Source organism: Mauremys mutica, chromosome 4 (assembly GCF_020497125.1).
Source record: "Mauremys mutica isolate MM-2020 ecotype Southern chromosome 4, ASM2049712v1, whole genome shotgun sequence".
NCBI classification, from domain to species: domain Eukaryota; kingdom Metazoa; phylum Chordata; order Testudines; family Geoemydidae; genus Mauremys; species Mauremys mutica.
Genome location: NC_059075.1, coordinates 147,336,185 through 147,363,255, shown reverse-complemented (window position 1 = coordinate 147,363,255; position 27,071 = coordinate 147,336,185). Strand labels below are relative to the sequence as shown.

The 27,071-nt window shown below is 52.9% G+C and overlaps 2 protein-coding genes across 2 annotated transcripts; both read right to left on the bottom strand.

Annotated features, from left to right (window-relative positions):
* Positions 1-840: 840 nt before the first annotated feature.
* Positions 841-13,825, bottom strand: LOC123369092 (lectin-like). The gene is made up of 7 exons (XM_045014455.1): positions 13,805-13,825; positions 12,940-12,961; positions 6,228-6,346; positions 4,616-4,762; positions 3,440-3,554; positions 2,356-2,428; positions 841-1,636 (listed from the first exon to the last, which is right to left on the bottom strand). Exons 1-7 carry the CDS (start codon positions 13,823-13,825, stop codon positions 1,615-1,617), a joined length of 519 nt encoding a protein of 172 aa, XP_044870390.1. The 3' UTR covers positions 841-1,614.
* On the bottom strand, positions 12,786-16,295 carry MPEG1 (macrophage expressed 1). The gene has a single exon (XM_045016960.1). The coding sequence runs from the start codon at positions 16,187-16,189 to the stop codon at positions 14,027-14,029; it is 2,163 nt and encodes a 720-aa protein (XP_044872895.1). The 5' UTR covers positions 16,190-16,295; the 3' UTR covers positions 12,786-14,026.
* Positions 16,296-27,071: the final 10,776 nt, after the last annotated feature.

The window sequence follows — 27,071 nt, the reverse complement described above, 5'->3', positions numbered from 1 at the left end:
GTTCCCCCCTTGGCAGAACTTATACGCTGCATCAAGTCAGCTACAGTCTTCCAATGGCCTGAGCCACGTGGGATCCAGGGATCCAGGCAGGCTGAGGGGGATGAACCCCTCATTTTTCTGCTGTGGAGCAAACGCTGCCCCCCCGCAGGAGAAGTGTCTCCATACGGGGCACCTCGTAACGTGAGGCTGTAGGGTTGGGCCTGCAGATTTCACACAGGGAAACGCCCCAATGTCACTGGCTGGATAAGGGCTCTGGGGTTCAGCCCTTTGTGGTTATGGTCAAGAGAGGACACAGCCCAACGCTTGCCAGAGCAATTCCACCTCGGGGATTCAGCAGAGCCCCGTCGGGTCGGGCTGGTGACTTGAGATGGGGAATTCAGCTGGGGGAGAGGGTAGAAATCGCCCTGTCCCTTGAAATCTCAGAGAGTCAAGAGGAAATTTGGAATCTTGACTCATCCCCAAGGCGACACTGTGAGTGAGCGAATGTTCCACCTGGCAAAGCTGCCGTGGTTTTATACACCTTTCCCCATAAGTTGCTGCCCTTACCGCCCCCAGCTCATTTTGGGGGTTTAATCATTCAGGAGCAGAACTGAGCCTTACAGACTCCACATTGTCATGGGCATTATTATTTATTAGGTGTATTATTGATATAGTAGCACTGGAGTGCCCCAATCATGGACCAGGCCCCACTGTGCCAGGCGCTGCACATTATTAGGTGCATTACGGTAGCACCTGGGGGCCCCACTCATGGCCAGCTCCCCACTGTGCCAGGCGCGGTACAATGACTAGTACATTCGTTCCCTGGGCGTGCAGCTTTTTTATTGATCACTTTGTTTTGGCACAGAACATTAGTAGGAATGCCCTGGTACATGTATAAAGCAGGAGGGAGAAAGACAAGCAGGGATCAGAGCAGGGAGCTCGCTAAGCAGATTTGCATGAGCGGAATCGCTGAGTGATGCCATGCCAGTGAGAGCGCAGTGTACAGCTGGGTGGCTCTGGCGTCCAAAGAGACTGTGACCTTTGTTCCCCCGGCCTGCTGCGGGGTCTCATTGGAAAGTGGCTCCCAGCAGGAGCCCGCCAGCAGGGACTGAGCGTGAATACAGTCGAGTGACACTTTTCAGACCAGCCTCTTTTCCGGTGAAAAAGGCAGGTTTGGTGAAACTGAACCATTTGGTGATTGTTTTGGCTTCATTAAAGTGTATCAGTCAAAACTAAAAACCAACCCAGAAAAAATCGAAACGTTTGGTGTCTTTGGTCTGAAACTTTCTCTTTTGAAATGGCCTTTAGTTTGATTAAAAACAGAGTTTTAAAATGGTAACAATCAAAACAAAATGTTCATTGGACTCAAAATGATTTCCCCATCACCACCACTTCTCCATTTGCAGAATATTTTTTAAAATAAAATTTCAGTTTGTCCTAAAATGAATCCCCTGCCCTCCAAATTATTCAGAATTCCCACCAAACCCCGAAACCTGTTAGTTGCCCAGTTCTACCCAGAACACCTAAGACGGGATAAGGACACAGCAGTAAATGGTTCCAGATGTGAAGTTACAGCACAGGAAGGTGATGCAGCCTCTGCTGCAGGATACAGGCCGCGTCTTCCACCACGTCCTGTTACACGGAGCGGTCCCTGCAGCTGTGGGCAGAAGCAAAGAGGAAGAGAAACAGCTTTTGGTTGTGATGCTCAGATGTGGATGGGACCCTTCCCCTCTACGGGGTGCTGGCTCTGACCTGGTGCCAGTGGGGCAGGGAATGGGATATAAGGCTTTTCCCTTCTAGGGGCGCCAGTTCTGATCTGGCCCCAGATAGGGGGGACTGGGACATGGGGCCTTTGCCCTGTAGGGGGTGCTAGCTCCAACGTGGCCCCAGGGAAGTGGTCCCAGCGAGTTTAGGGGGTCATGGAAGGGGATACGGGGCCTTCCCATCTAAGGCTCTAGTGCCAGTATGGCCAGTTTCAGGTCAGCAGTAACTAAAGATGCTCCTGTCTGAAGGCCGTTTAGTGGCTCCTGCCTGAGCTGGTGGATCTCAGCCTGGGAGGAAGGTGCCCATCTCACAGGAGTCACCCACTCATGGGCCAGAGGAGCCCTGGAGACTAAGCTCCCCAGAGACGTCTCTTCCCGAGCAGGCGGTGTGCAGGTAGGACGCTGCCATCGCTGTGTGTGGAGCTCACTGGGACAGAGACTGTGCCTTCCTATGTGTTTGTACAGTGGCTGGCCCAGTCTGAGCACAACTGCAATATAAACAACAACAGGGCCCCGGGGGTGCCCGAACAGTCACCGGGACACCTTCAGCCACTGCTAGAGTTCGCCTGTCTGGAGAATAGCCCGCCCCGGTGGGAGCGAAGCTGGATGGTACCTGTTCCGCAGGGTGTATTTGCAAACGAACGGGAAGGACCAGCTAGCGCCATAGTCGTTCCAGGTGACGAAGCCTGAAAGAGACGGAGTCAGAAGGAATCAGCCCAAGAACAAACCGCCCGCTGGCAGGAACGGGCACTTCCATGACTAGGAAAGTCATCTGCATGTGAGAGCTAATGTAACCACTGTACCTGTGTGGGCATCTGTTCGGTCATGACTGGGGTGATTAGATAGATAGATAGATAGATAGAGGATACTGGAAAACACTAGTGGGAACTGAGATGAGGCATGAAAAGAAAGGCTGAGAACAACATTGCCCTGGTCCACTGCCACCTTGCATCTTGGGTCATCAATTTCTCCATTGCAAATTGATGTAACTGGATGACCCATGCCTGCCAATAGTGGGGGAGGATGGAGTGAGGGCAGCTGGCTTCAGTAGTGTTTCTGAGCATGCTCAGTCCGTGTGAGCATGCTCAGTACAAGCCAAGCAGCAAATGGAGGGGCAACCCTCCTTTACCCCCACCCCCACCCCCTGCCCACGTGTCTCCTCTTTGCACCCGCATAGCTCTGCTGTACCCGATGGCACGTGGGCCAGGCCGGAGCTGCTCCCAGCCCGAGGTGATCACACACTGTTCTGTTTGTGGAGTTCACTTTGAACTTGGGTCACAATGCACTGGAGTTGTCCGTCCTCAGGCACTGATCGGGGTGTATGGGGGAGGGCTCTCCCCAGGAAATGGCCAGCCACTAGGGAGGCTTTTGTTTGGATTGGGCTGGTTTTGGAGGGGTGGAGGCAGGGGTTGTCTTCCTCCGAAGCATTTGGCATAAGCCACAGTCAGGGGCAGAGGTCGGTCAGTCAGTGGACTGAGCTGTTAGGGCAGGGCCAGGGGACCAAAGCAGACAGCAAAATGATTTGATCGGATGGTGCAGCCAACCAGCAGGAACTGAATCTGGGCGATGTTCTGCTGGAGAGAGTCAGGGGGTCGAGATAATGAGCCAACCCTGACCAAACCGAGCCACCAAGCATCTGCCCTCCACCCCGCCTGCCCACCCACACACCCCCCCCCGCCCCAGGACAAAGCTCCCACCGTTTTGTAGGATCCAGGAGCCCAGGTAGTTTTCTCCCGGGAGGCCATCGGGCTGGTTTGGAGGAAATGTCCGGAAATTGTATTCGGAACCATCCGTCCACATGAAAGACCCCTCCTAGAGAAAGGGTGACGGTGTTAGTGACTGAACCGGGGGCCAGGTGCTCTGCGGGGAGAGGAGATGGAGCAATAGCCACTAAGGGATCAGCATTGTCTCTAGCACCTAATATCCCAGCTGTGGAGGCCTCTTCCTCACTGCAGCCCTCTCCAGCACTGACAGAGTCAGCCTCACACCACCCCGGGGAGTGGGGAAGGGTCCGCCCCATATTACAGATAGGGGAACTCAGCACAGAGTAGATTAAGTGACTGCACCAAAGTCACACACAGGGAGACAGTGGCAGACCCAGGAACTGAACCCAGGACTCCCAAGTCCCCATGCGCTGCCCTAAGCGCTGGGCCATCCTTCTGTCTGTCAGAGTGAGCAGTGCCGCCCTGGCTTGGAATCAGCTCTGTTATAACCCTCACCTGCAGCCCTAAGCTGGCACCGCGTTCACCTTCGCGTGCCAGCGTCACCTCCACTTTGGGATCGCACCAGCCTCCACCAGATCCCAACACATCTTCCCCACATGCAGCAGCCATGCCCAGCCCCAGCTCTCCCGCAAGCTCAGACGGCAGGGCCTGGTTCTTAGAGAGTGAACGTCAGCTGGAGTGCGGAGGTGACAAAACAGCTGTAGTTTCCACTGCACCTTTTCTACACCCTGTATCCCAGCATGCTTTGCAGCTCAGGAACAGTAACACCTACCTCTTCTCTAGCACTTTTCATTAGTGGTGCTCAAAACACTTTACAAAGCAGGTCAGTAGCGTTACCCTGATTTTGCAGATGGGGAAACTGAGGCACAAGGAGAGGCTGGGACTTGCCTAAATCCACCCCAGCAGCAGAGGCAGGAATAGAACTGAGGACTCCTGGGGCCTAATCCAGGCAAACACTCTTTTCTCTACTTCAGATTGAAATAACAAGCCCACAATGTAAGACAGAGGGAGCCAAATTCTGCCCTCAATCCCACGATGTCCCCCCAGTATAAGTGGAAATGCCAGTCTGACCCTCCAGCCCTGTTGACTGCTCTGAAGTTGCAGTTGCTCTGATTGCAGGTTGTGCCAGATGGGTGAGGCAGGAGCTACCTTGAAAGTGTCGTGTGCGCCGATCCAGTAGGCCTGTCCTTTAGTGTAATCCAGCGGCTTGCTCATCAGGTGAAAGATGAAGTCATTTTCCTCTGCGCTGTGGATGGAGGCCAGATGGGAATTCCTACCTTGGCTTTGACACGCCACCTGAAAAGTCACCGCAAGGACAAATCACACAAGGCTGCAACCAGGGCGCCTGACCCAAAACGCTTAGAAATCAATGGAAAAACGCCCATTGACATCAGTGGGTCAGGGCCCGAGAGAAGGGAGGTGATCTGGTCGTTGAGGCAGTGGGCTGGTCCTCAAGAGAGATGGGCTGAATTCGCAGTTCTGCCACAGACTCACCAGGTGGCCTTGGGCAAGTCTCTTAGCTTCTCAGACCTTGGTTTCCCCCACAGGGAGGGGACTAGGCCATTTGCTACAGGGACAAAAGCCCCCCTCCCGTGGCTGTAGTAAGTGTCTACACTACAGCAGCACAGCTGCAGTTGTGCCATTATAGCATGTGCCAGAATGGGGGGGGAGCATGGGCCCCTCACTTTTAAAAGTGGGGGGAAGAAGCAACGTGGGAGCTGGGCTTCGAGGAAAGAGACGGCACGTGGGCGTGGCCCAGGGGAAGGGGCAGCACAGGGGCAGGGCCTATGGGGAAGGGGCGGTGTGGGGGTGGGGCCATGGTTCAGGTGCCTGTGGCCCTCCCAGCATGTGCCCTCAGGAGCATTTCCTGTCCACTGTCTCTCCCCTGCTCAGCAAATATGCCCAGCTGTTAATACTCCCTAGCTCTTCTCAAGTGCTTCTCATCAGCTGATCTGGGCCGGCGCGTTGGGCGACAGCAGCTGGACCAGCACTCTGCCCACTGGGGCACCCATTAAAGAGCCCCAGAGTAAAGCCGAGGGGCGAAGCTGTGCCTATGGTGGCTGCAGACAGCTACAGGGCTAGTGAGGCCCAGGAAGGAAGTGCCAGGGGAGAGTGTCTGCGCTGCAATCAAAGACCTGCAGCATGGCCGGGGCTGGCCCAGCTCAGCTGACTTGGACTCCTGGGGCTGGGGCTACGGGGCCATAAATTGCAGTGTTGACGTTCAGGTTTCAGAGTCTGGACTCCAGCCCAAGGCCCGACAGCTACAAAGCTATTTTTGATCTTGCGAGCGCGAGGCAGCTGACCTGGGCTCAGAGACACAGTGCAGTGGGGTTTTAATCACAGTGTAGATGTACCCTCAGCATTAGTCCCAGGAGAGATCTCTGGGGGCAAGCACGCCTCCCTCTCCTTGCTGTAAGGGGCTGAGGATTATGTGCTATTGCAGATGAGGTGCTGCACTATGCTGAAAAGGTGAGGGGAGAACAGTGTAATTCAAACTACACGTGGTGTTCCCAAGCAGGGCGTCTCCAAGTGCTCTGTGCACTCGGAGGAAGATGGGAGCAGAGGCCAAGTGCTCTTACAAGATCTCCAAAGCACTTTACAAAGGAAGTGAGTATCTTTATCCCCATTTTACAGATGGGAAAACTGAGTCACAGAAAGGGAAGTGACTTGCCCTAGGTCACCCAGAAAACCAGTGCTGGGAATAGAATCTCCTATGTCTCTGGCCAAGGCTCTTTCCACTAGGCCCTGCTATCAGACTTGCCTCAGCTTCGTGCCACTTTGTCGGTTCCATCACAGCCTTATAGCAGGAGTCTTGATACTGCACCCAGCCATGGTCACAAAATCCACGGGCGCAGAGACAGTTCTCCTGGGAGCAGGCACCTAGTATGAAGAGAAGGAACCAGGTATGAAATGCACGTGAGAGAGAATAAAACATCAGTGCAGTATGTTTCACCCATCGATCCCAAAGGCAGGTAAGTATTACACCAGTTTCTCATTGCAGGAGAAATCAGTGACATGGAGTCTGAGTAGTTTCTTAGTGCATCTTGTTTATTACATTTTATGTACCAGTCCTGGAACAGAGATGGTCAGAAACAGCACACATCCAAGTCCCTCTGTCAGGGATCTCAGGCTATGCACCAGTGCCAGGTTTCCAGGGAACAACAAACCCTCCTGCCCTTTGGAACAGTTGCCCCCTCCCCCCAAGATATTGCATTACAAAACAGTAGGTCTTCCACTGGCTCACATGCTAAGACCCTGTAAAATTGTGCATAACAGCACAAGCATAGCAGTATCAATACCCTCATGCAGGGAGAAGAGTGAGCTAGTGGTTGCTAGAATTGTTAATAATTTTCACTGATTGCTTCATTTACCAATAGTAGTTTTTCATACATGATAATTATTAATACAGCAGCAGTAGCATTTTGCCTGGTGCTTTACAACAAACGAAAAAGAAGGGGTCCCTTGCTTAAAAACGACACGGGAGAAACAAACGGTGGTGATAGACAAGAGTCATAGCTGCCAAGGCCAAGAGGGACCATCCTGATATCTAGTGTTACCACAGATAACACAGGCCAGAGAATTGCCCCCAAATAATCCCTACAGCCGATCTTTTGGAAAAATCCAATCTTGATTTTGAAATGGCCAGTGATGGAGAATCCCTCACGACCCAAGGAAGAGGGGGATGGAGAAGAGATGAGGGTGAAAGGAAATTAAAAGCTGAAAGTTGGTGCCCAGGCCAAGAGCTGGATGCAGCTGGATGGGGGAGTGCAAGGAAAAAATTCAAACCTATTGTCAGCAGGTTGGGCAGGGGTCTCAGCGTGCCAGGGGGCTGGCTGGTGTCAAGTGTGTGCCGCCATCGCGGCCGAGGAAAGGTTTGAAGGACGACAAGGAGTTGGTTTTGTGGATGTGTACCGGGACTTCCTCCCAAGCGTGGGGGGAGAGGGCCTATCCTGGGAGAAAGCACCTTCTCTCAAGACTGGGGTGAGCGGAGGGTTCAGACTCCATGGGCCTCAGTCCTTGGGCTCTTTGCCAAACCCGGCAATGGGGAGCAATGAGTGCTGATGCAGCAGAGGGGGGCCTGCAGTCTTACCCCTCTCCACCAGGACCGGGATTCCCCGCTGATTCCACAAGGCCCTCTGTGTCGAGCGTGGCACCTATGGAACGGGGTGCGGGAGGGTTAGCAGCAAGGAAGCACAACCCAACTCACCCCAGGCAATGAAGATGAGCACAAGGGAGAGGGATGTCCTGGGATCCATCTCTGGTGAGGATGGGGGTCAGCAGTCAAATCCCAACAGCCCCGCTGGCTAGTGGAGACGCCCCTCGGGTTGGGCTTTTTGGCTTTGCTCACAGCACAATGATCAGGGACAAGTGGATGCAGGAACTCCTGGATCAGTCACCTTTATACCAGTGACTCATCCTGGGGAAATCCGGCTCCTCTGACTTACCTGCTTGTTCCAGCTGTGTCCCTTCTGGCTCCAGCACCCCGGTTTAACCCTCTCTCCACACGGAGGCCAGTGGAATAAGCCCTGCAGCTGCTCACTTTATTGTGCTTGGACAAATGTACTAGTTGTCTTCAGGCAGGGAACTGGCCGGCATGGGAGACAGAAGGCACAAGGAAATCTCCCTGGGACCTGAGCAATAGCCACCCCACAACCTGCAATTCCATTCTTTGCCACTAGCGGAGGGCAGAGTGGCTGCACAGGTGGAAAGGCGAGAAAGCAGAAAAGAAGAGGGCGGAATTTGCCTGTGGAACCATTGAGGTGTGGGAGCTCAGGAAGCCACCAACAGCTTCTGATGCTCCTAAATTATCAGAAAAATTAAAGGACCTTCTATGACCCCTGTTCTCAAGGAGTCATATGAGTTTGATGCATTCACCCCTCTATTAATTTCAATACATTCCTAATACTTACACCACATAAGATTGGGGTTTTTTAAATTTCTTCTTTCAGAAAGGCAGTGTTGCCCAGTGGCTAAGGCACTAGACTGAAATTCAGGAAACCTGGATTAGGAATACAGGAGCACAGGAATGGCCAGACTGGCTCGGTCTCCTGTCAACAACAGTGGCCAGTGTCAGATGCTGCAGAAGAAGCTGTAAGAACCTTTCAGGAGGAGATGTGGGGTAATCTTAGGTCTCATCCTGGTCTCTAGTAGTTAGAGATCACCTTAAGCCCCGAAGCAGGAGGTTTAATATCTCTGCCATCATTTTTGTTGTCATTAATTATAATTCTGAATATTCTTATCGGTTGAAATGACCAGTCACCTTTTCAATCTAGCTATCTTCTTGGTCTCAACGATATCCTGTGGCAGTGAGTTCCACAGGTTAATCCTGAATTGTGCAAAAAAAAGTATTTCCTGATATGAGTTTTGAATTTCCCACCTCCCTGTTTCACTGACTGTTCCCTTTTCCTTGTGTTAGGAGACAGGGAGAACAGCATCCTCGACCTCCCTTCTGTAGGCCACTCGGTATTTTATAAGCTTCCATCCTGTCCCCTCCTTCTCATCCCCTCTCTAAGGTAACAATCCCCCCATCTTTTAAAACTCTCTTCATAGGAGATTTTTTTTCCCAACCTCTGGATTTTTCTCATTGCCCTTCTCTGCTGCACCCGGTATCCAGATGAGGCCACACGACTGGCTGGTATAAAGGCACTATCATAGTCCTTGTCGTATTCTCTGTCCCATTTCTTATGCATCCCAACATCTTTTTTGCTTGTTTTTGCTGTGCGCTGAGTGGGGTTTTCACTGCGTTGTCAGTATCGACGCCCAGGTCCCTCTCCTGAACTGACACAGTTCATTTAGACCCCAGGGCGGTGCAGGAGTGGTTTAACTTTTCCCCTCCAGCATGCATTACAGTACTTTGCATTTGTCAACAGCGTCTGTAGTGACCTCTTTGGCAGGACTTTGTCAAAGGCCTTTGGGCGGGCTGAAGTCTGGAATCCACTTCTGGCTCTGCTACTGACCTGCTGAGCAAGTCCCGTCCCATCCCACCTGCCCTTTGACAGTTGTTTGTTTAGGCAGGTTTTCCAAACCTCAAATCATTCTCGTAGCTCTTCTCCACCCTTCTCACCATCCTTTCTGATGTGGGGACAGCAGCCTTGAACAGCTGTGCAGAAAGAGCAGGACAGCCGTGAGCCCAGAGCGAGGGACAGTTTCTCCCTCAGCTTCAGTGTTTCAAGTATGGTGTCAGTTTTGGATTTGCTGCAAGGTGTTGTCCCACTGTAAGTTTCCTTTCACAAGCTCTACTCTATGTCTAAGAAGTACACGCCTGCCCAACTAGCATGACTGGACCCTAGACTTTTCTGCAAGGCACTATTTAAAAAGCCTGGGTCTTGAGTGAAAATGATTACAAACTGAGGTTCACCAAGGTGTTTTTTAGACCTGGCATGTTTGCAGAGTTTGAGCAGATAATGAAGTCTGATCCAGAGCATCTGGCAGAACTGGATCAACAAGTCGCTGACGGAAGTTGAGGTTCACCAAGGTGTTTTTTAGACCTGGCATGTTTGCAGAGTTTGAGCAGATAATGAAGTCTGATCCAGACCATCTGGCAGAACTGGATCAACAAGTCACTGACGGAAGTAGCTGCAGTAGCTGGAAAAGTTCAACGGTGTTCTCTCTGTCTCTGGGCTTAAGTTGAAAAACAAAATAAATGACTCTCAAAAGGTGTGACGATGCGGTTCTGGTGGGACCCAACTGAGAGTGCCAATTCAGGACAAATCACTTAAAACAGGGCAGTTACAGCCCAAGGCTGGGGTTTTTCCACCTCTAAGGCAAACCAAACCAGCCAAACAAAGAGGACTTCAGTCTCACCCCACTAGCTAACCACAAGTCATGCAAGCAATTCCCTTAGAAACTCCAGTTTCCCAGTATCACCACCAGTCCCACTCGTCCTGGGGATGAATGGTTATGAAAACCAACACCCCAATAAAAGAAAAAAGTTCTCTTGATCCCAAAGAATCAAGCCCCAGACCCAGGTCAATATACAAATCAGATCTTACCCACAAATCACACTGTTGCCAGTCCTTTAGAATCTAAAATGTAAAGATTTGTTCATAAAAGGAAAAGGATATAGATGAGAGCTAGAATTGGTTAAATGGAATCAATTACATACAGTAATGGCAAAGTTCTTAGTTCAGGCTGGTAGCAGTGATGGAGTAAACTGCAGGTTCGAATCAAGTCTCTGGAGTACATCCCCTGCTGGGATGGGTCATTCAGTCCTTTGTTCAGAGCTTCAGTTTGTAGCAAAGTCCCTCCAGAGGTAAGAAGCAGGATTGAAGACAAAATGGACATGAGGCATCAGCCTTTTATAGGCTTTTCCAGGTGTAAGAACACTTCTTTGTTCTTACTGTGGAAAATTACAGCCAAATGGAGTCTGGAGTCACATGGGCAAGTCCCTGCATACTTTGCTGAGTTACAAGGCGTATCTGCCTTCTCTCCATGGATCAATTGTGTAGCTGATGGTCCCGAGCTGGCAGGGAAAAAGGAGCAGAGGTAGTCTTGGCACATCAGTTGGCAGCTCCCAGGGGGGTTTCTGTGATCCAACCCATCACAGATATAGACACAAACACACATCATATAGATAGATACAGATACAGACACATACCCAGTGGATGCTGGTTATTAGCAACTTCTCAGTTCACAGCAAAATGTTGCTAGTAGCCGAAAGTTGCCAACCAACAAAAGGCCCATGCTGAAGATAGTGGTGTGGGACGGCCCCACTGCCAGGCCCCTGCCGCCCACACAGGGGCCCTGGTTCTATGCAGGGGGGGGGCTGTGAGCAGTAGGGGAGGGGGTGTATGTGATGTTACACTCCATATGCTTTATGAAAAGATGTTTATGAATGTGAATATATCACATCACTGGAATATGCTTTATGCAAGAGGTCTCTTGGAAGGTATCATTACAAATCTTATAATCTACCAAATATATTCCTCTTATTTGTATCCATGTATCGTTCTTGGATCTGAAGCTAGAAATATGAAGTATAACTCTGAGGTCCTATTGTAATTATGCAAAGGGTGGGCCATTAATGGTGGTTTAGCATCTTGATGGTTCTCATTGATTAGGACAATTGGTTGTAAATGGTTTATTTATCTGCAAGCCTTCCTGTGTAGGTGTAGCCAAGCCAGGAAGAAGGAAGACTAGGGGTCTCACAGGACATGTCACATGATACTGGAATCTCTCTTAAACACCCCGCCCTGGGGCAGCCATCTCTGTGCAGAGGAGGGCTAAGGGAGGTCTGGGGCCTGTAGGAAGGGGGAGGAGAGGCTGGTGCGGGGCAGGGGGGGAGGTTCCCTTTGTTGAAGGATGACCCTAAAGACACCCCAAACTACACAGCGCCCACGGTGGGGTTGTGCAGGCATAGGTGAGCCGAGGGGCGTTAAGCCGGTGTGGCTGGGCAGTGGGAGCCAGGGATTAGGGAGAGAGGCAGGCTGCAGACTGAGGGTACCTGGAAGGGGATGGGGGCTCTGAAATACAGAGTACACGTATTTCCCCATCTCTTGGTGTTGGCTCCCTGGCATCGCTGCATAGGAGGGTGGGTGTCTACGTGGCTATGGACTGAGATGACTCTGCTTGGCCTCCCCACCCCGTAGATCCATGACATCCCCTATTCATATACAGCTGAGTTTTGCGACTCTGCCCTGCTTGAGCTGCTTCTGGCTCCTCCCCTGGCTGGTTATGCTTTTCCCTCTACACCTAGGCATTGGGAAGGGGCTCATGCCTTGGCGGGCCCAAAGTGACACCCCAAAAGGGCTGGGTGCCAGGGCAATACAAGTCAGGTCCCTTTAAACGGCCTCAGGTTGGGCCCGGTGGAAATTAAGGCCCCGGATCACTTGGGAGAATTGGCAGAAGGGGTTTTGTGCAGGAGGGAGCTGGAGGTGAAAGGGGCAGAGAAGCTCTGGGCTGGCCCATGAGGGGGTGTGACAGGTCCCCCGGGGTGCAACCTGGAACTGGGGTACCACTAAGCCCTCTCTCTGTCCAGCCTGGGCTCCCTCTTACACAGTGCTGCTGTGACAAGCTACCAAGCCTGCCATGCTTGCACTTCCACCAGCATTCACACAGGCAGGGACACGCCCAGCTGCAGTTACATGCAGGCTTTGACCAGCCCCCTGCATGAACCAACAATAGAGAGACTGCAGCCCAAAACACCCCCAGCTGCCTAGCCTGGGACCCCAGAGCTGTACCATCCTGCCCTGATCAAAACTGGCCAGTACATGGGTTTAATACCCGGCCCATCTCTCCCTCAATGTGAAGAGAATAATGCACAGATTTCTATTAACTGAGTTGAGATTCTTCCCCAGACACTTCAGTCAAAACGCACTGGTTTAGATTAAACATTTTATTAACTACAAAAGATAGATTTTAAGCAATTATAAGTGATAGCAAACAGATCAAAGCAGATTCCCTAGCAAATAAACAAAACCGCAAACTAAGCTTACCACACTTGCTAGATTGAATATGTATTAGCAGTTTCTCACCCTCAGAGATGGTACAAGCAGGCTGCAGATTCTTAAGGCGCAAGCTGCACTTGCTTTAGAGATTGGACTCCCCAGGTCCTTCATACACAGGCTAGAAATGCCTTTAGCCTGGGTCCAGCACTTTCCCCAGTTCACTGTTTGTTCCTTTGGTGTTTTCAGGAGTCTTTCTTGTGTGTGAGGAGTGAAGAACCCCAGATGATCACGTCACTCCCTGCCTAATATAGCTTTAGCATATGGTAGGAACCCTTTGTCCCAAACTCAGTTTGTGGAAAAACACTGACATCCCAAGATGGAGTCTAGAGACATGTGACCTGGTCACATGCCCTTGCATACCTTGCTGAGTCATAGCAGCCATTTCTTATAGGCTGTCTGGAACATTCACAGGAAGGTTAAGTTCTTCCAGGGTCCATTGTCTTTGCTGATGGGCCATCAGCACTGTCTGGCTTCTTCATTGTTGTACCAGAAAGGCTAATTGTGGGTGTCACCCAGCATAAGCAGGATTGAAATACAGATTCCTAGTCAATATTCATAACTTCAGATACAAAAATGATATCTGCATACAACTAGGATGATCATATTCAGCAAATCATCACTTTTCCAATGACACCTCACATGACTTATCTTGTACAAAATGCATCATAATTATTCCATAATCATATCATAATATATCTATGAGAATACAGGGTGCAGTGTCACAGGGGGTATTTAGAGTGATCCCTGCATTGTGTACCCCCCTCCCGGTCCTCGCCCACAGTGAGTCCTCTCTCACTGTCTCTGCATCTAATCGCTTGGTGGCTCAGAGCACAGACAGGACCTGGCTCCACTCCAGGGTCACCCTGAGGTGGGATCAAGGGTTACCCCTGACCCGACTCCAGTGCACACACATCTCTAGCTCCAGGGGGCTGGCCGGTGGGGGTGGGTTGCAGCTCAAGCTAATAATGCAGTGGGGACACAGCTACAGCCTGAGAGGGGGGGAGCTCACAGTTCTGCCCAGGAGGAGAGGGGGAGCTCACAGCTCTATGCAGCGGGAAGCTTGTTGCTGTGCCTGGAGGTGGATGGGGCTTTCCCCAGTAGCAGCCAGCGGGAGTTAACCCGTCTGGCTCTCTGGGTCTTGCTGGCATCTCTCCCCCAGCTCAGCAGTGGTGCTATATGCGGAGCTGTCTGGGACCAGGCTCTGCCCCTCCTCCACTGTGCGGTAACCCCTGGCCTTGTACCGCCGGGAGCCATAGACAGCCAGGGCGATGAGGATGGCCAGGCCAGTGGTGACGGCCACCGTGACACCGGCTGTTGCCTTGCCCGACAGGCCCCCTCCAGCACCCAGCCCTGCAGCGCGGCGCGTCTCAGTGGGGTCCCCAAGCCGCCACAGCTGGGTCTGGGCGTCTTTGACCCAGGAGCGCTCTCCATTGGCATTGGTCACCAGGACGGTGTCAGTGTCCACCAGGTTCATGGCGGGTGGGCGGGTGTAGGGAGGGAGCCGCACCGGGGGCAGGGCCCCTCCGGTGAAGATCCCAGACTGGACGCAGTACTCCACCTGGCAGCCGTCGCTGATCAGAGCCAGGTGTTGGCTGAATCCCGCCGGGCAGCGCTTCAGGTAGGGGTCATTCACGGTCCCCTGGTGGGCCCCTGCCAGGGGGTTCCCTGTCTCACAGCTGAAGAGCCCCCCGAAGGGCACAGAGTACCTGTGCCCCATCTCGTAGTCTCTGCTGACACACAGCTGGAGCTGGTCGAAGAGCCTCAGCTGGAAGAAGCCGGAGGGGCAAGACTGGGCGTTGGTCAAGGGATTGATGCTCCGAGAGCTGAAGAGACCCCCGAAGAGGTACCCCGAGTTCTCAGGGACCTGGCTTCTTGCCATGCACCAGAAGGCACTGAACTGGACCTTGGACAGCCAGAACACATCCTGGCACACTCTCTTGCAGAACAGGAACAGCTTACAGGAGCGGTGGCACTCCAGGTGGCTGTAGCCTTCTTCCCGCTCCTGGGTGCTCAGTCGCACCGGGGTGTAGCCCACAGGGCAGGAGAACGCCCCGGTGAGCGGGTTCCTGTGTTCTAGCCCTTGGCAGAGGGCTGATGCATCCGGGCCCCACAGAGGGACGCACTCCTGGTAGGCGCCCCCGAAGGTAAAGTTGGTCTCAGCCGCTTTGCAGGAGCCGTCGTCGGCGTTGGCGTGGAAGTTGAAGTTTGCCGAGGTGGTGTCGGTGCAGCCGGGGTAGGTGTTGAAGATGTAGTAGCGGCGGGCAGCCAACTCTACCCTCCGAGAGAGCTTCTTCACTGTGGGGCTGGGTAGCTCCGGCAGGCTGCTGGGCGTGATAAAGAAATGCAAGGGCAAGCCAGAGCGGTCAATAGCCACCAGCTGGTTGGTGGTGCCCTCTTGCCAGGCCTTGAGGGTGATCCCTGGGTAGAAGGGCACGCCACCAATGCTCTCCACCCGGGAGTTGGTGCGGTTGGACAGGTACTGCTTGGTGAAGGAGTTCTCCACGCTCAGTGACTCGCTGACGCTGAAGTTGATGATGCTGTGGAAGGAGGCCCCAGCTGCGGCGGTGATGGCACTCCGTGTGGACATGTTGTCCTGGACAAAGGTGGATTTGATCTGATCCTCTTGCACCAGGCTGGCGCCAGCGTCCACCGAGGTAATGACATGGGTACCATAGTTCAGCACCAGCACCTCTGCCAAGTAGTCTGCCATCCGGGTCTGGTTGTTCTCCAGGTGCCCAGCAAGGGCCACTAGCTGCTGGCGGAAGCCCTTGTCCAGGGCTGCCCCGGGGTCAAACTTGGCCGTGTAGACCAGGTTCCTGACCTGGACCCGGGTGGTCATGGCCTGGTCTTTCACCTGGTGGGTCTTCATCTTGCGGAAGTCGCTGGAGAATTTGCCGTTGAGAGAGGAGAAGAGGGAGACCTCTGTGTTGACCGAGGCGGCGAAGGCGCTCTGGTAGTCCATCCAAGATTCTATGATCTCCGAGTTGATCTCCAGGTTGCTCTGCTTGCGGGGGATGGTGAAGACCTCATCTGGGATGATGTAGGACCCATCCTCTGTGGTCTTGCACAGCGAGTAGCCCAGGCTGATCACTCTCCCCATATCCAGGTTCCTGAGGTTGTCCCAGCCCCCGCCCGGCAGTACCTCCAGCCCAGGCAGATTCAGGGCTTTCTTACACGCGTGAAACCCAGCAGCAGCTGGCAGCTCTGGAGGCTTCTCTGCTCCTTGCACCCAGGCCACCAGGCTCCAAGAGAGGAGAGCCCCCAGCAACTTGTTCATGGCTGAGGCAGTGCTCGGAAGATGCAGCCGTCCGAGCGAAGAGGAGGGAGCTGTCAATACGTGCTGGTGGCTTAACAGCTCTGAGCCCAGCTGTCTGAGAGTTCCTCCTTTCCATGCTCCCGTTAGTGTTTAGAAAGAGAGAAGTGAGAGTGGATCCCTGTCAGAATCAGACGGCGGGCGGGCGGGGCTGCTGACAGCTGACAGAGGGAGAGCCAGCAGGTACGTCAGGGCCCTCTGCCTTGCTCATCATGTTGGCAGGAGATCGCTATTTCCTGATTGTTACAAAGTGTGCTAGGGGCTGTACAGCAATCAGGGCTGGCTCTACCATTTTTGCCACCCCAAGCAAAAAATAAAATAAAAAAAAGGCCGCCCAGACTGCCCGAGCGGAAAAAAAAAAGATGTCTGGATTGTGCCGCCCCAAGGATGGCCGGAATGCCGCCCCTTAGCATGTGCCGCCCCAGGCACGTGCTTCCTCTGCTGGTGCCTGGAGCCGGTCCTGATAGCAATGGATTATTGCTCCATCTTCTCCCACCTGTCTTCCAGTCTGACACCAGAGTTGCCCAGCTGCTGAGTGGGAGCAGCTGCTGAGGCCCTTCCCAGAGCAGGAGAAATCGGAATCCACCCAGACTCTGCAGCAGTGAGCATCATTTGCTATATTTACTTATAGGCATCAGGCCCGGAAGTGGGGTGGTCATAGACACTGTGCAGAGCAACCCCTTCTCCCAGGAACCTCAGCCCAGCATAAGTGCTAGGATCCCAGGGAGAAAGTCCACCACAGCAATTGACTCCAATGGGAGCCCAAGTTAGACAGCAAACTCTCCTGTTGCTTGCACAGGTCCCTGCTCTAAGAACGTAGCATCATCAAAAAGTCACCACCCCACGCATGTCTTCTGACACTAAAAACTTGCTCACACAGTCAGCACGGGGACGACTGTTACAGCGTTCTCTGGTGACGCCTGCTGTAACAGGGTAAAGGGACGAGGTCCCTGCCCTACCCCACCTCCGCAGTTCAATGCTGTGTGGGACTTGCTGACACAAGAGCTGAGGGAGGAGGGACTCTGGGGTTGATCCGGTTTCTGCACCGGCACTTGCCTATACCGTGTTGAGTTTAACTCAGTGCAAGAGGCTCATGTGACGGGGGAGAGAGTTGGTTTGGCAAAAGTGAATTGGGGGAGGAGGGGGAGGGGGTGCTTTGCCCCAGGGGAGGCATAGGAAAAGTTAGGGGGGTGGGAGGAGGGAAGGAACGAGGGAGCAGGTATCATTCGGACGGGGAAGGATGTAGGAGACAGTTCACGTCTTTGCAGAGCCCTGGGGGGAAAGGGCTGGGAGGGAGTGCACTTTCACACTCGCTGCTGTGCCATCACCCCAGGCCCAGGCTGGCTCTTCGGGGCTCTGGAGTGCGATGAAGGGACTGTGAGTGCTGATTAGGGGGCAGTCCCTTCGCAGTGCCGGCATCTCGTCGGCTCAGCTTTGCCAGTGGGCCTCTATACCGAGCTACAGTGGCTTCCTCTATTCCAGTCCCAGCCTCTCAGGTGCCCCTCAATCCTGGTCTTCAGCCCCCTGCTATCCCAGCCTTGGGCTTCCCACACCCAGCTCTGCCGATGCCCCTTAATCCCACCCTGCTATTCCGCTCTTAATACCCTCATCCGTCTCCACTGCTGCCCCTTAGTACTGCTACGCAGCACCTCTGGGCCGGGAATCAGGTGTAGCCCCACCGCGGTGCTCAGGGCCGGCTCCAGACCCCAGCGCGCCAAGCGCGCGCTTGGGGCGGCATTTTGCCAGCAGGGCGGCAGGCGGCTCTGGCGGACCTTCCGCAGTCATGCCTGCGGGAGGTCCACCGGAGCCGCGGGACCAGCGGACCCTCTGCAGGCACGTCTGCAGGAGGTCCCCCGGAGCTGCGGGACTGGCGACCAGCAGCGCGTCCCCTGCGGCATGCCGCCCTGCTTGGGGCGGCCAGATTCCTAGAGCCGCCCCGGCGGTGCTTCACTCCTGACCTGAGCCGTATCACGACTGCGCTGTACAAAGGTGGAACCGAAGCTGCGGTCAGCAAGTCGATGCAGCCATGGGACAAAAGCTTTTTCTCTTCCAATGAGTCACGCTGCTAAGCTGCAATTTCACTTCAAGGGAGAGCTATGGAGCACGTGCGGGAGGGGAAGTTGCCTTCGCTCCTTCACAGATGGCTGTGATCTCTGCCTAGTAAGCGCCTGAGTCCTAATTCTGCTTGCCCAACTATTTCGCCAGCCCGGGCCTGGGTTTCCCCCACCGCCACAAGAGATGCTGAGCAAATGCTATGGCCTCCAACTTGGCCCCATCAGCCAATCAGGGCCCGCTAATTGTATTGCAGTAGCGCTCAGAGGCTGTGGTCGGGACTGGGACTCTGTAGTGTAACGGGCCTGCTGACTCGTTACCAGGCGCTGAGTTAGCACCCAGTCAGATGCAGGCTCCGTGACCCCGTAGGCCAGAGCATGGAGCAGTGAGGGAGCTAATGCAGGGCAGAAAGTGGCTGTTTGGTGCAGGCGTGACACCTTTTAAAGCATATGATGTACACAGGGATATACCACGACGTTGCACGCCGGGCTGGAGACCGCGCCCACCCCGCACTCAGCTGGCAGCAGTGGCTCCTGTCCCCCGGGCTGGGCCAGGCTCCTCGCGCTGGGCGTTGCAATGTGGTGCACAGGGCTGCATGGTGCGGAGACTCTGTGTGCTACGTCGCAACGCCAGGCACTCAAATTGGGCCCACTTACTCCTCTACCATGCCAGATGGGCAGCTGGGCCAACCCTGTACAGCTCTGCAACCCTGTGCCCTAGGCTGCAAGGCGCAGAGTGGGGCCCTCTCTCTAACCCCATGGGTCGGGCCCTACCAAATTCACGGTCCATTTGGGGAAATTTCACAGTCATGGCCTTTTAAACATCTCGAATGTCGTGGTTTCAGATATTTAAATCTTGACTTTCACGGTGTTGTAACACAGCAGAAATACGGATTTAAAAACGGCAAAATATAAACATGGAAAGCCCTTAAGTCAGCGTTTCTCACACTGGGAGCTCCGACCCAAAAGCGGGGGTTGTAAGGCTATTGTAGGGGGATGCGGTATCACCACCCTTACTTCTGCTCTTACGCCGGTGGCAGCGCTGCCATGGGAGACGGGCGCCTGGGCAGCAGTTGCTGGTCCCAGGCCATCCAGCTCTGACGGCAGCGCAGAAGTAAGAGTGGCAATACCGTGACCCCCCTCTCCCCTCCCCCCACAATAGGCTAGTGAGCCCCTTTTGGGTCGAGACCCCCAGTCTGAGAAAAGCTGTGTACTTTTGCATACTTTAACTCCACCGTACCCTACAATATAGAGTAAAAGCACATAAAGGAGCAGATTTCATGGGGGAGACCAGATTTCAGGGTCTCTGATGCATTTTTCACAGCTGTGAATTTGGTAGGACCCTACCCATGGGGCTAGGGCAGGGCAGGGCAGCCCCGCCCCACTCAGGGCCTCCCCTCTGCCCTGGGCTGAGATTGGAGTCGCAATGCCAGGGCAGAGGGGGGCCGCAGGCTGATACCGTGGGAAATACACAAGCGTAATAACGTGTGGAATTAGCCAGCCAATGGGTCTAACTGAAGGCGGCACCCCCAGTGACCCAGGGTTCAGGTCCCCGCGCTGCCACAGACCTGCGGCAGATCCCCCGCTCTCTCCGTTCCCGGCTGTACCATGGTGATAACAGCACTGGCCTCCCTCCCCGGGGGTGTGAGGGTACATGCAGCAGAGACTCCGAAGTGCTCAGATGCTGCATTGGGGGGTCCTTTGAAGTACCCAAGCCTGACACGTCCTTTTCCTTAGGGCTCCCCCAAACCCCACCTGTAGGGACAAGAGGCCCTGGGTAGGCAGAGCGGAGCAGGCGCCCTTATCTGGCCCACAAAAGGTTAACGCTGAATCTGGCTGCTCCAGAGAGTGTGTAAACAGGAAAAAATCTTCCCTGACCTGCCCGTGTTACTTCCTCTTTCCCAGCACATCACTTCCTCTCGCAGGACAGTTTCAGCAGAGGAAGAGCCTGGGTTAGGTTTCTAAAGGGGATGGATGCGGGGTGGGGGTGTTCTGCAGATACCAGCTATTAGCAATCCTGTTATTGACAACCAGCCTTTAGCAACATTGTGGGAACCGGTCCCATCCCCTTGACTTCAATGTTAATGGGAGTCAGATGTTTGAACTGGTAGGTTGCTAGGTAACAACCCTATTTATTTATTCATTTGTCTTGCAGCCCCGTGGCCCCCAGCAGCCCTGCTTCCCATGGAAAGCCCTGGCCGCAGGCAGGTTTGCTGGGCTGCAGCCAGGGACGGAAGTGCCCTGGTGTCAGGGCAGGACACGGCCCAGAAAGCGCAGAGCGAGGTCCCACGTAGCTCTGCTGGCCCCCAGTGCCCCCGCTCCCTTTGGAAAGTCCTGGCATCCAGGCTGCAGCCCCCTTCCCTGCTGCCCACAGTCCCCCCTCCCACTCCACAGCACCAGGGCCCCGTGTGGGCGGCAGGGTCCTGGCAGTGGGGCCGCCCCACACCACTGTCTTCAGGATGGGCCTTTCGTTTGTGGGCAACTTTCGGCTACTGGCAACGTTTTGCTGTGAACTGAGAAGTTGCTAATAACCAGCATCCGCTGGGTGTGTGTCTATACCTATATCTATCCACACTCTGTGTGTTTGTGTCTTTATCTATCTATACCAGGGGGTTAGGATACAGATATTTAGGCCAGTCTGTAAAGGCCTAGACTTTAAGAGACATTGTACGCCTCTACCCCGATATAACGTGACCCGATATAACACGAATTCGGATATAACGTGGTAAAGCAGTGCCCCGGGGGGGTGGGGGCAGCGCACTCCGGCAGATCAAAGCAAGTTCAATATAACGCGGTTTCACCTATAACGCGGTAAGATTTTTTGGCTCCCGAGGACAGCATTGTATAGGGGTAGAGGTGCATATGTTTATCATTTAGCTAGTTACAGAGGTCTGAAAAAAAGAATCAAAATCACTGTCTGCCTGTGTAAGGGCCTTCTCTCACTGTGACAGTCTGAGGCCCTGTGCTTAAGCTAAGGCTTTTGGCTAAGCAGTGGGAGCAGCCGTAAGCTGGAAAGCGTATGGTCACGTCCTCACATTTCAAACCAGTCATATTGCAATTAGGCAATCGGGGGCTGTTAGAAAGGTGATCAGATCTATCACCTCCAGATAAAGGGAAGAGCTTAGAAGATGTAAAAGGAAATTTAGTTTGATAGTTTTCTGTTTGGTAAGAACTCACTTCTCAATAGACATAGTTGGGAAACCCTTGTTTCTTTATAGATGTAGTTGTGAAATCCTCACTTCTGTTTTGTTTTGTCATTATAGTTCCCACTTTGCTATTGTTTATTTCCATGGTCTCTGTCTGGTTCTGTGATTGTTTCTGTCTGCTGCATAATAAATTTTGCTGGGTGTAAACTAATTAAGGTGGTGGGATATAATTGGTTAGCTAATCATGTTATAATATGTTAGGATTGGTTAGGTACATTTCAGTAAAATGATTGGTTGAGGTATAGCTGAGAATATTACTATATAAATTAGGGGCAAACAGGAAGTAAGTTGGGATTCAAAAATAAGGAAAAAGGAACTTGGATTTAAGCTTGCTGGAAGTTCACCCCAATAAACATCGAATTGTTTGCACCTTTGGACTTCGGGTATTGTTGCTCTCTGTTCATGTGAGGAGGACCATGGAAGCGGGAGAGTGAAGGAATAAGCCCTCTATACTGTGTGAGTGTATCTATATCTATGGGTGTGTTCTGTATCTATCTATGTACCATGTGTGTTTGTGTCTATAGGTGTGTCTACACTACGAAATTAGGTCGAATTTATAGAAGTTGGTTTTTTAGAAATCGTTTTTATACAGTCGATTGTGCGTGTCCCCACACAAAATGCTCTAAGTGCATTAAGTCGGCGGACTGTGTTCACAGTACCAAGGCTAGCGTTGACTTCTGGAGCGTTGCACTGTGGGTAGCTATCCCATAGTTCCCGCAGTCTCTGCTGCCCATTGGGATTCTGGGTTGAGATCCCAATGCCTGATGGGGCAAAAACAGTGTCGCAGGTGATTCTGGGTAAATGTCGTCAGGCCCCCCCTCTCCCTCCCTCCCTCCCTCCCTCCGTGAAAGCAATGACAGACAATCATTTTGCGCCTTTTTTCCTGGGTTACCTGAGCAGACGCCATACCACAGCAAGTATGGAGCCCGGTCAGCTCGCCATCACCGTACATCTCCTGGGTGCTGGCAGACGTGGGACTGCATTGCTACACAGCAGCAGCTTGTTGCCTTTTGGCAGCAGACGGTGCATTATGATTGGTAGCCATCGTTGTCATATTCCTGGGTGATCTTTTAGCCGACCTCGGTGACATCGGTCAGGGGCGCCTGGGCAGACATGGGAGTGACTCAGCCAGGTCATTCCCATCTTCTGCTGAGCACCCAGGAGATGACGATGGCTAGCAGTCGTACTGCACCGTCTGCTTTCAGACTAAGATGTAAAAGATAGATGGATCAAAACAAGAAATTGACCCAATTTGTTTTGTGAAATCAATGGCCTGCTAAACCCAGGGTTTTGAGTTTAATCCTTGAGGGGGCCATTTTGTGTGACCGTTGTGTGTGTTTCTCCTTGATGCAAAGCCACCCCTTTTGTTGATTTTAATTCCCTGTAAGCCATGTTGTTAGTTGCCCCTCCCTCCATCAGAGCAACGGCAGACAATTGTTTTGCACAAAACCAGGTGAGGAGCTGCCGGCAGCACGGTGACGAGAGGGACATGGTGATAGACTTCTCACAAAGTACGGGCTGGGCAATGTCCCCAGGCAATGTGCACATCACGCTGATGAGCTCTGCGCGAGCTCTGCAAACACGCTGGCCAAACAGGAAATGAGATTCAAAAGTTTGCGGGCCTTTTTCTGTCTACCTGGCCAGTGCATCTGAGTTGAGAGCGCTGTCCAGAGCAGTCACAATGGAGCACTCTGGGATAGCTCCCGGAGGCCAATATCGTCGAATTGCGTCCACACTATCCCAAATTTGACCCGGCAAGGCCGATTTCAGTGCTAATCCCCTCATCGGAGGTGGAGTAAAGAAATCAATTTAAAGAGCTCTTTAAGTCGAAAAAAAGGGCTTCATCATGTGGATGGGTCCAGGCTTAAATCGAGGTAACGCTGCTAAATTCAATCTAAAGTTGTAGTGTAGACCAGGCCTATATCTGTGTGTGTGTCTATACCTATTGTGATGGGTTCGATCGCAGGGATCCCTTGGGACTATCACCTGACGTGCTGAAGTTACCTCTGAGCCTATTTTCCTTGCCAGCTTGGGACTCCAGAACCCTGCCTTGTTGAGCCAGACACACTAGCCTGCCGCAACACAGACCCAGGTCTGGTCAATGCCCCCAAAGCTGCAGACTTTAAGTGAAAACAGCTCAGCAGGTTACTTGCCTCCAGCATGCAGACACCCAATTCCCAATGGGATCCAACCCCCGCAAAAATCCGTTTTACTCTGTATAAAGCTTATATTGCCCACCCTCTATAACACTGATAGAGAGATATGCACAGCTGTTTGCTCCCCCAGGAATTAATCACTTACTCTGGTTCATTAATAAACAGAAGTGATTTTATTAAGTATAAAAAAGTAGGATTCAAGTGGTTTCAAGTAATAACGGACAGAACAAAGTAAGTCACCAAGCAAAATAAAACAAAACACACAAGTCTAAGCCTAATATATTAAGAAACTGATTACAGGTAAATCTCACTCTCAGAGATGTTCCAATAAGCTTCTTTCACAGACTAGACTCCTTCCTAGTCTGGGCCCAATCCCTTCCCCTGGTACCGTCAATGTTAGTTATAGCACACATCTCAGGTGGAAACTCAGGGTTTTCTCATGACTGGCAGCCCCCTCTGTCCTGCTCCACCCCCTTTTATAGCTTTGGCACAAGGCGGGAATCTTTTGTCTCTCTGGGTCCCCACCCCTCCTCCTAAATGGAAAAGTACCAAATTTAAGATGGATTCCAGTATCAGGTGACATGGTCACATGTCCCTGTGAGACCTCATTCTTCATTACCTATGGGCTGGCCCACACGTACACAGGAAGGCTTGCAGGTAAATAAACCATTTACAACCAGTTGTTCTAGTCAATGGGAGCCATCAAGATTCTAAACCACCGTTAATGGCCCACCCTTTGCATAATTACAATAGGACCTCAGAGTTATACTTTGTATTTCTAGCTTCAGATACAAGAATGATACATGCATACAATTAGGATGACCACACTCAGTAGATTATAAGCTTTGTAATGATACCTTACAAGAGACCTTTTGCATAAAGCATATTTCAGTACATCATATTCACATTCATTGGCATATTTTCATAAAGCATATGGAGTGCAACGTCACACCTATATCTATCTATACTGTGTGTGTGTGTCCTCATATGGGGAGTTGGCAGGTTTTCAAGGCTGTAGAGCACACAGGCTCCCACCTCTGGAGCGGAGCACGGCTTTAGACCAGCCCCTGCTACCTCTGCCTTCCCCCGTCACCACAGTGCCAGGGTCTGTGGTGGGCACGAGAAGCCATGAGAAGAGTGGACGGGGAAGGCAAGGGCTCGTGGCTGGAGCAGAGCCAGGATGGAGGGTGTCTGAGGTGACTGGGAGCCTGGAGAAGGCCGTGGTGCTGGGGGAAGCTGCCCTGCCCCTTCTTCCTATTAAACAACCACCCCAACAATATCCCCCAGCGGGGATGAGGGGTCTGGGGTGCAGGAGCATGCTCTGGGCTGGGACCAAGCAGTTTGGAGGGTGGGAGGGGGATCTGGGCTGGGGTACGGTGTTGTGGGAGCATGAGGGGGTGTGGGGTCTGGGGTGGAAGGGGATGAGGGGTTTGGGGTGCAGGATCATGCTCCGGGCTGGGATCGAGGGGTTTGGAGGGTAGGAAGGGGATCTGGGCTGGGGCAGGGGGTTGGGGCGTAGGAGGGGGTGTGGGGTCTGGGGTGGGGTGGGGGATGAGGGGTTTGGGGTGCAGGACCATGCTCCGGGCTGGGATCGAGGGGTTTGGAGGGCAGGAGGGGGATCCGGGCTGGGGCAGGGGGTTGGGGCGCAGGAGGGGGTCGGGGTGCAGGCTCTGGGCAGCGCTTACCTCAAGCAGCTCCTGGAAGCTGCGGCATGTTCCCCACTCGGGCTTCTACATGGGTGTGCAGCCAGGTGGCTCTGCGCGCCGCCCCCGCAGCTCCCATTGGCTGCGGTTCCCGACCAATGCGAGCAGCGGAACCGGCTCTGACTGGAGTCACCAGGGTCCCTTCTCAACTGGGCGTTCCGGTCGAAAACCGGACATCTGGCAACTCTACAGCAAACTGAGGCTGGGCTGGGCTGAAGGATTGGCTTTTGCAGGGGCTTAGCTGCTAAGAACCAAAGAAGCTCCTTCCCCTGGGACCCCCTGCTCTCAGGTGCCTGCCACCACCTGGCTCACTGTGCGTGTGCGTGTGTGTGTGTGCGCGCGCAGGGGGGGGAGAGAATCTGTTGCAGGATGGAGTTTGGAGGGGGCCAGGAGGGTGAAACCACAATACAAGTGATAAGTAACATCGCTGAGGTCAAGGAGTGTTATGCAATTTGCTGCCTGGGCGGCATCAGCTCATGTGTCTGAGCGAATCGTGCCGGGGGGCAGTTGGTCAGTGAGATCTTCTGGCTTTGTCTGTACAGTGGGAGCAGAATTAAACATCCTTAGCAGAATGTCGTGGCGAGAGAGCCTGAGACACGGGGCCTTGTAGAAGAGGCCCACTATGAGGCCTGAATTAAAGTAGAGGTCAAGCCTGGCTAATATAAAGCAACGTTAGCAATAGTCGGGCTGTGAGCGGAAGTCAGGCCCTGTTATAAAACACGCCTGCTTGCAGGTCACAGGAATAGGGCTGGTATTGCAAAAACACCCACATTCCTAAAACATGCTAGGCACAGGGCACTCACACCTGCACAGTCCAGAACACCCTGGATGGTACCAAGTGTGGTACAATCACACGCCCCCAAAGAGAACAGGAACGTGCTGACCTCTCTTAGAGATAAGGTCAGGATGCCAGGGTGATGGACAGAGATGTTTTGATTGAACCAACAGGTACGAGGTAAAGGATGGTAACTATCTATGTCAGAGGGGCCGTATGTAACTGGTTTGTATCGGTGTATAAGGCGGGGTCTTGGAGTGTCTTTGGCCAGCTGTGGGGGCAATGGAAAGTCCCGCCATTCATCGAGCTGCGTCCATTGTCATGGGCACACATCTTAGTATCCCTGTAGAGTCTATATACCATGCTTCGTCAACAGAAAACCTGGCCAGGTGCCTTCACTACTAAACCGAGGCCTGTGGTCTTCCTGGGTGGTTTGATCAGAGCCCGTTGTACGGGCTGCCTGGCCAGAGCCAGTGCAGCACACAGAGAGACCACGCATGCAGCCAGCATCTGACAACACAGAGCTTCATGGGAGGTGGTTACCCTGGCCAATGGATATTTTTGAGATAAGAAAAAAAAAATTCCCTTCTCCAACTGCGATGAAAGTTGCCATCTTGAACACTTTTGCCAGCGCTGGTGCTAGCCCATTGGGGGAGCTAAGCAGGAATATTTCTGGGTCCCTCCCCCAACACATAATAAACAGCACATGGGGGGTCTTGAGCTGTTTGGGGCCCTGAGCAATTGCTTAGTCTGCTTATGCCTGGCTCTGACTTTTACTAACTGAAAACTAATTTGTTCTGGGTCAGTCAGAACATTTTGTTTCAACGTCAACATTTTTCAGATTTACTAAAAATCGAGAAGCAAAAAGTCATTTTGACTCAACCCCTCCCCACCCCCAATTTTTTTTTCCAGTTAGAATATGCGGAAATGTCCCATTTTGACTATTCAGAAACTT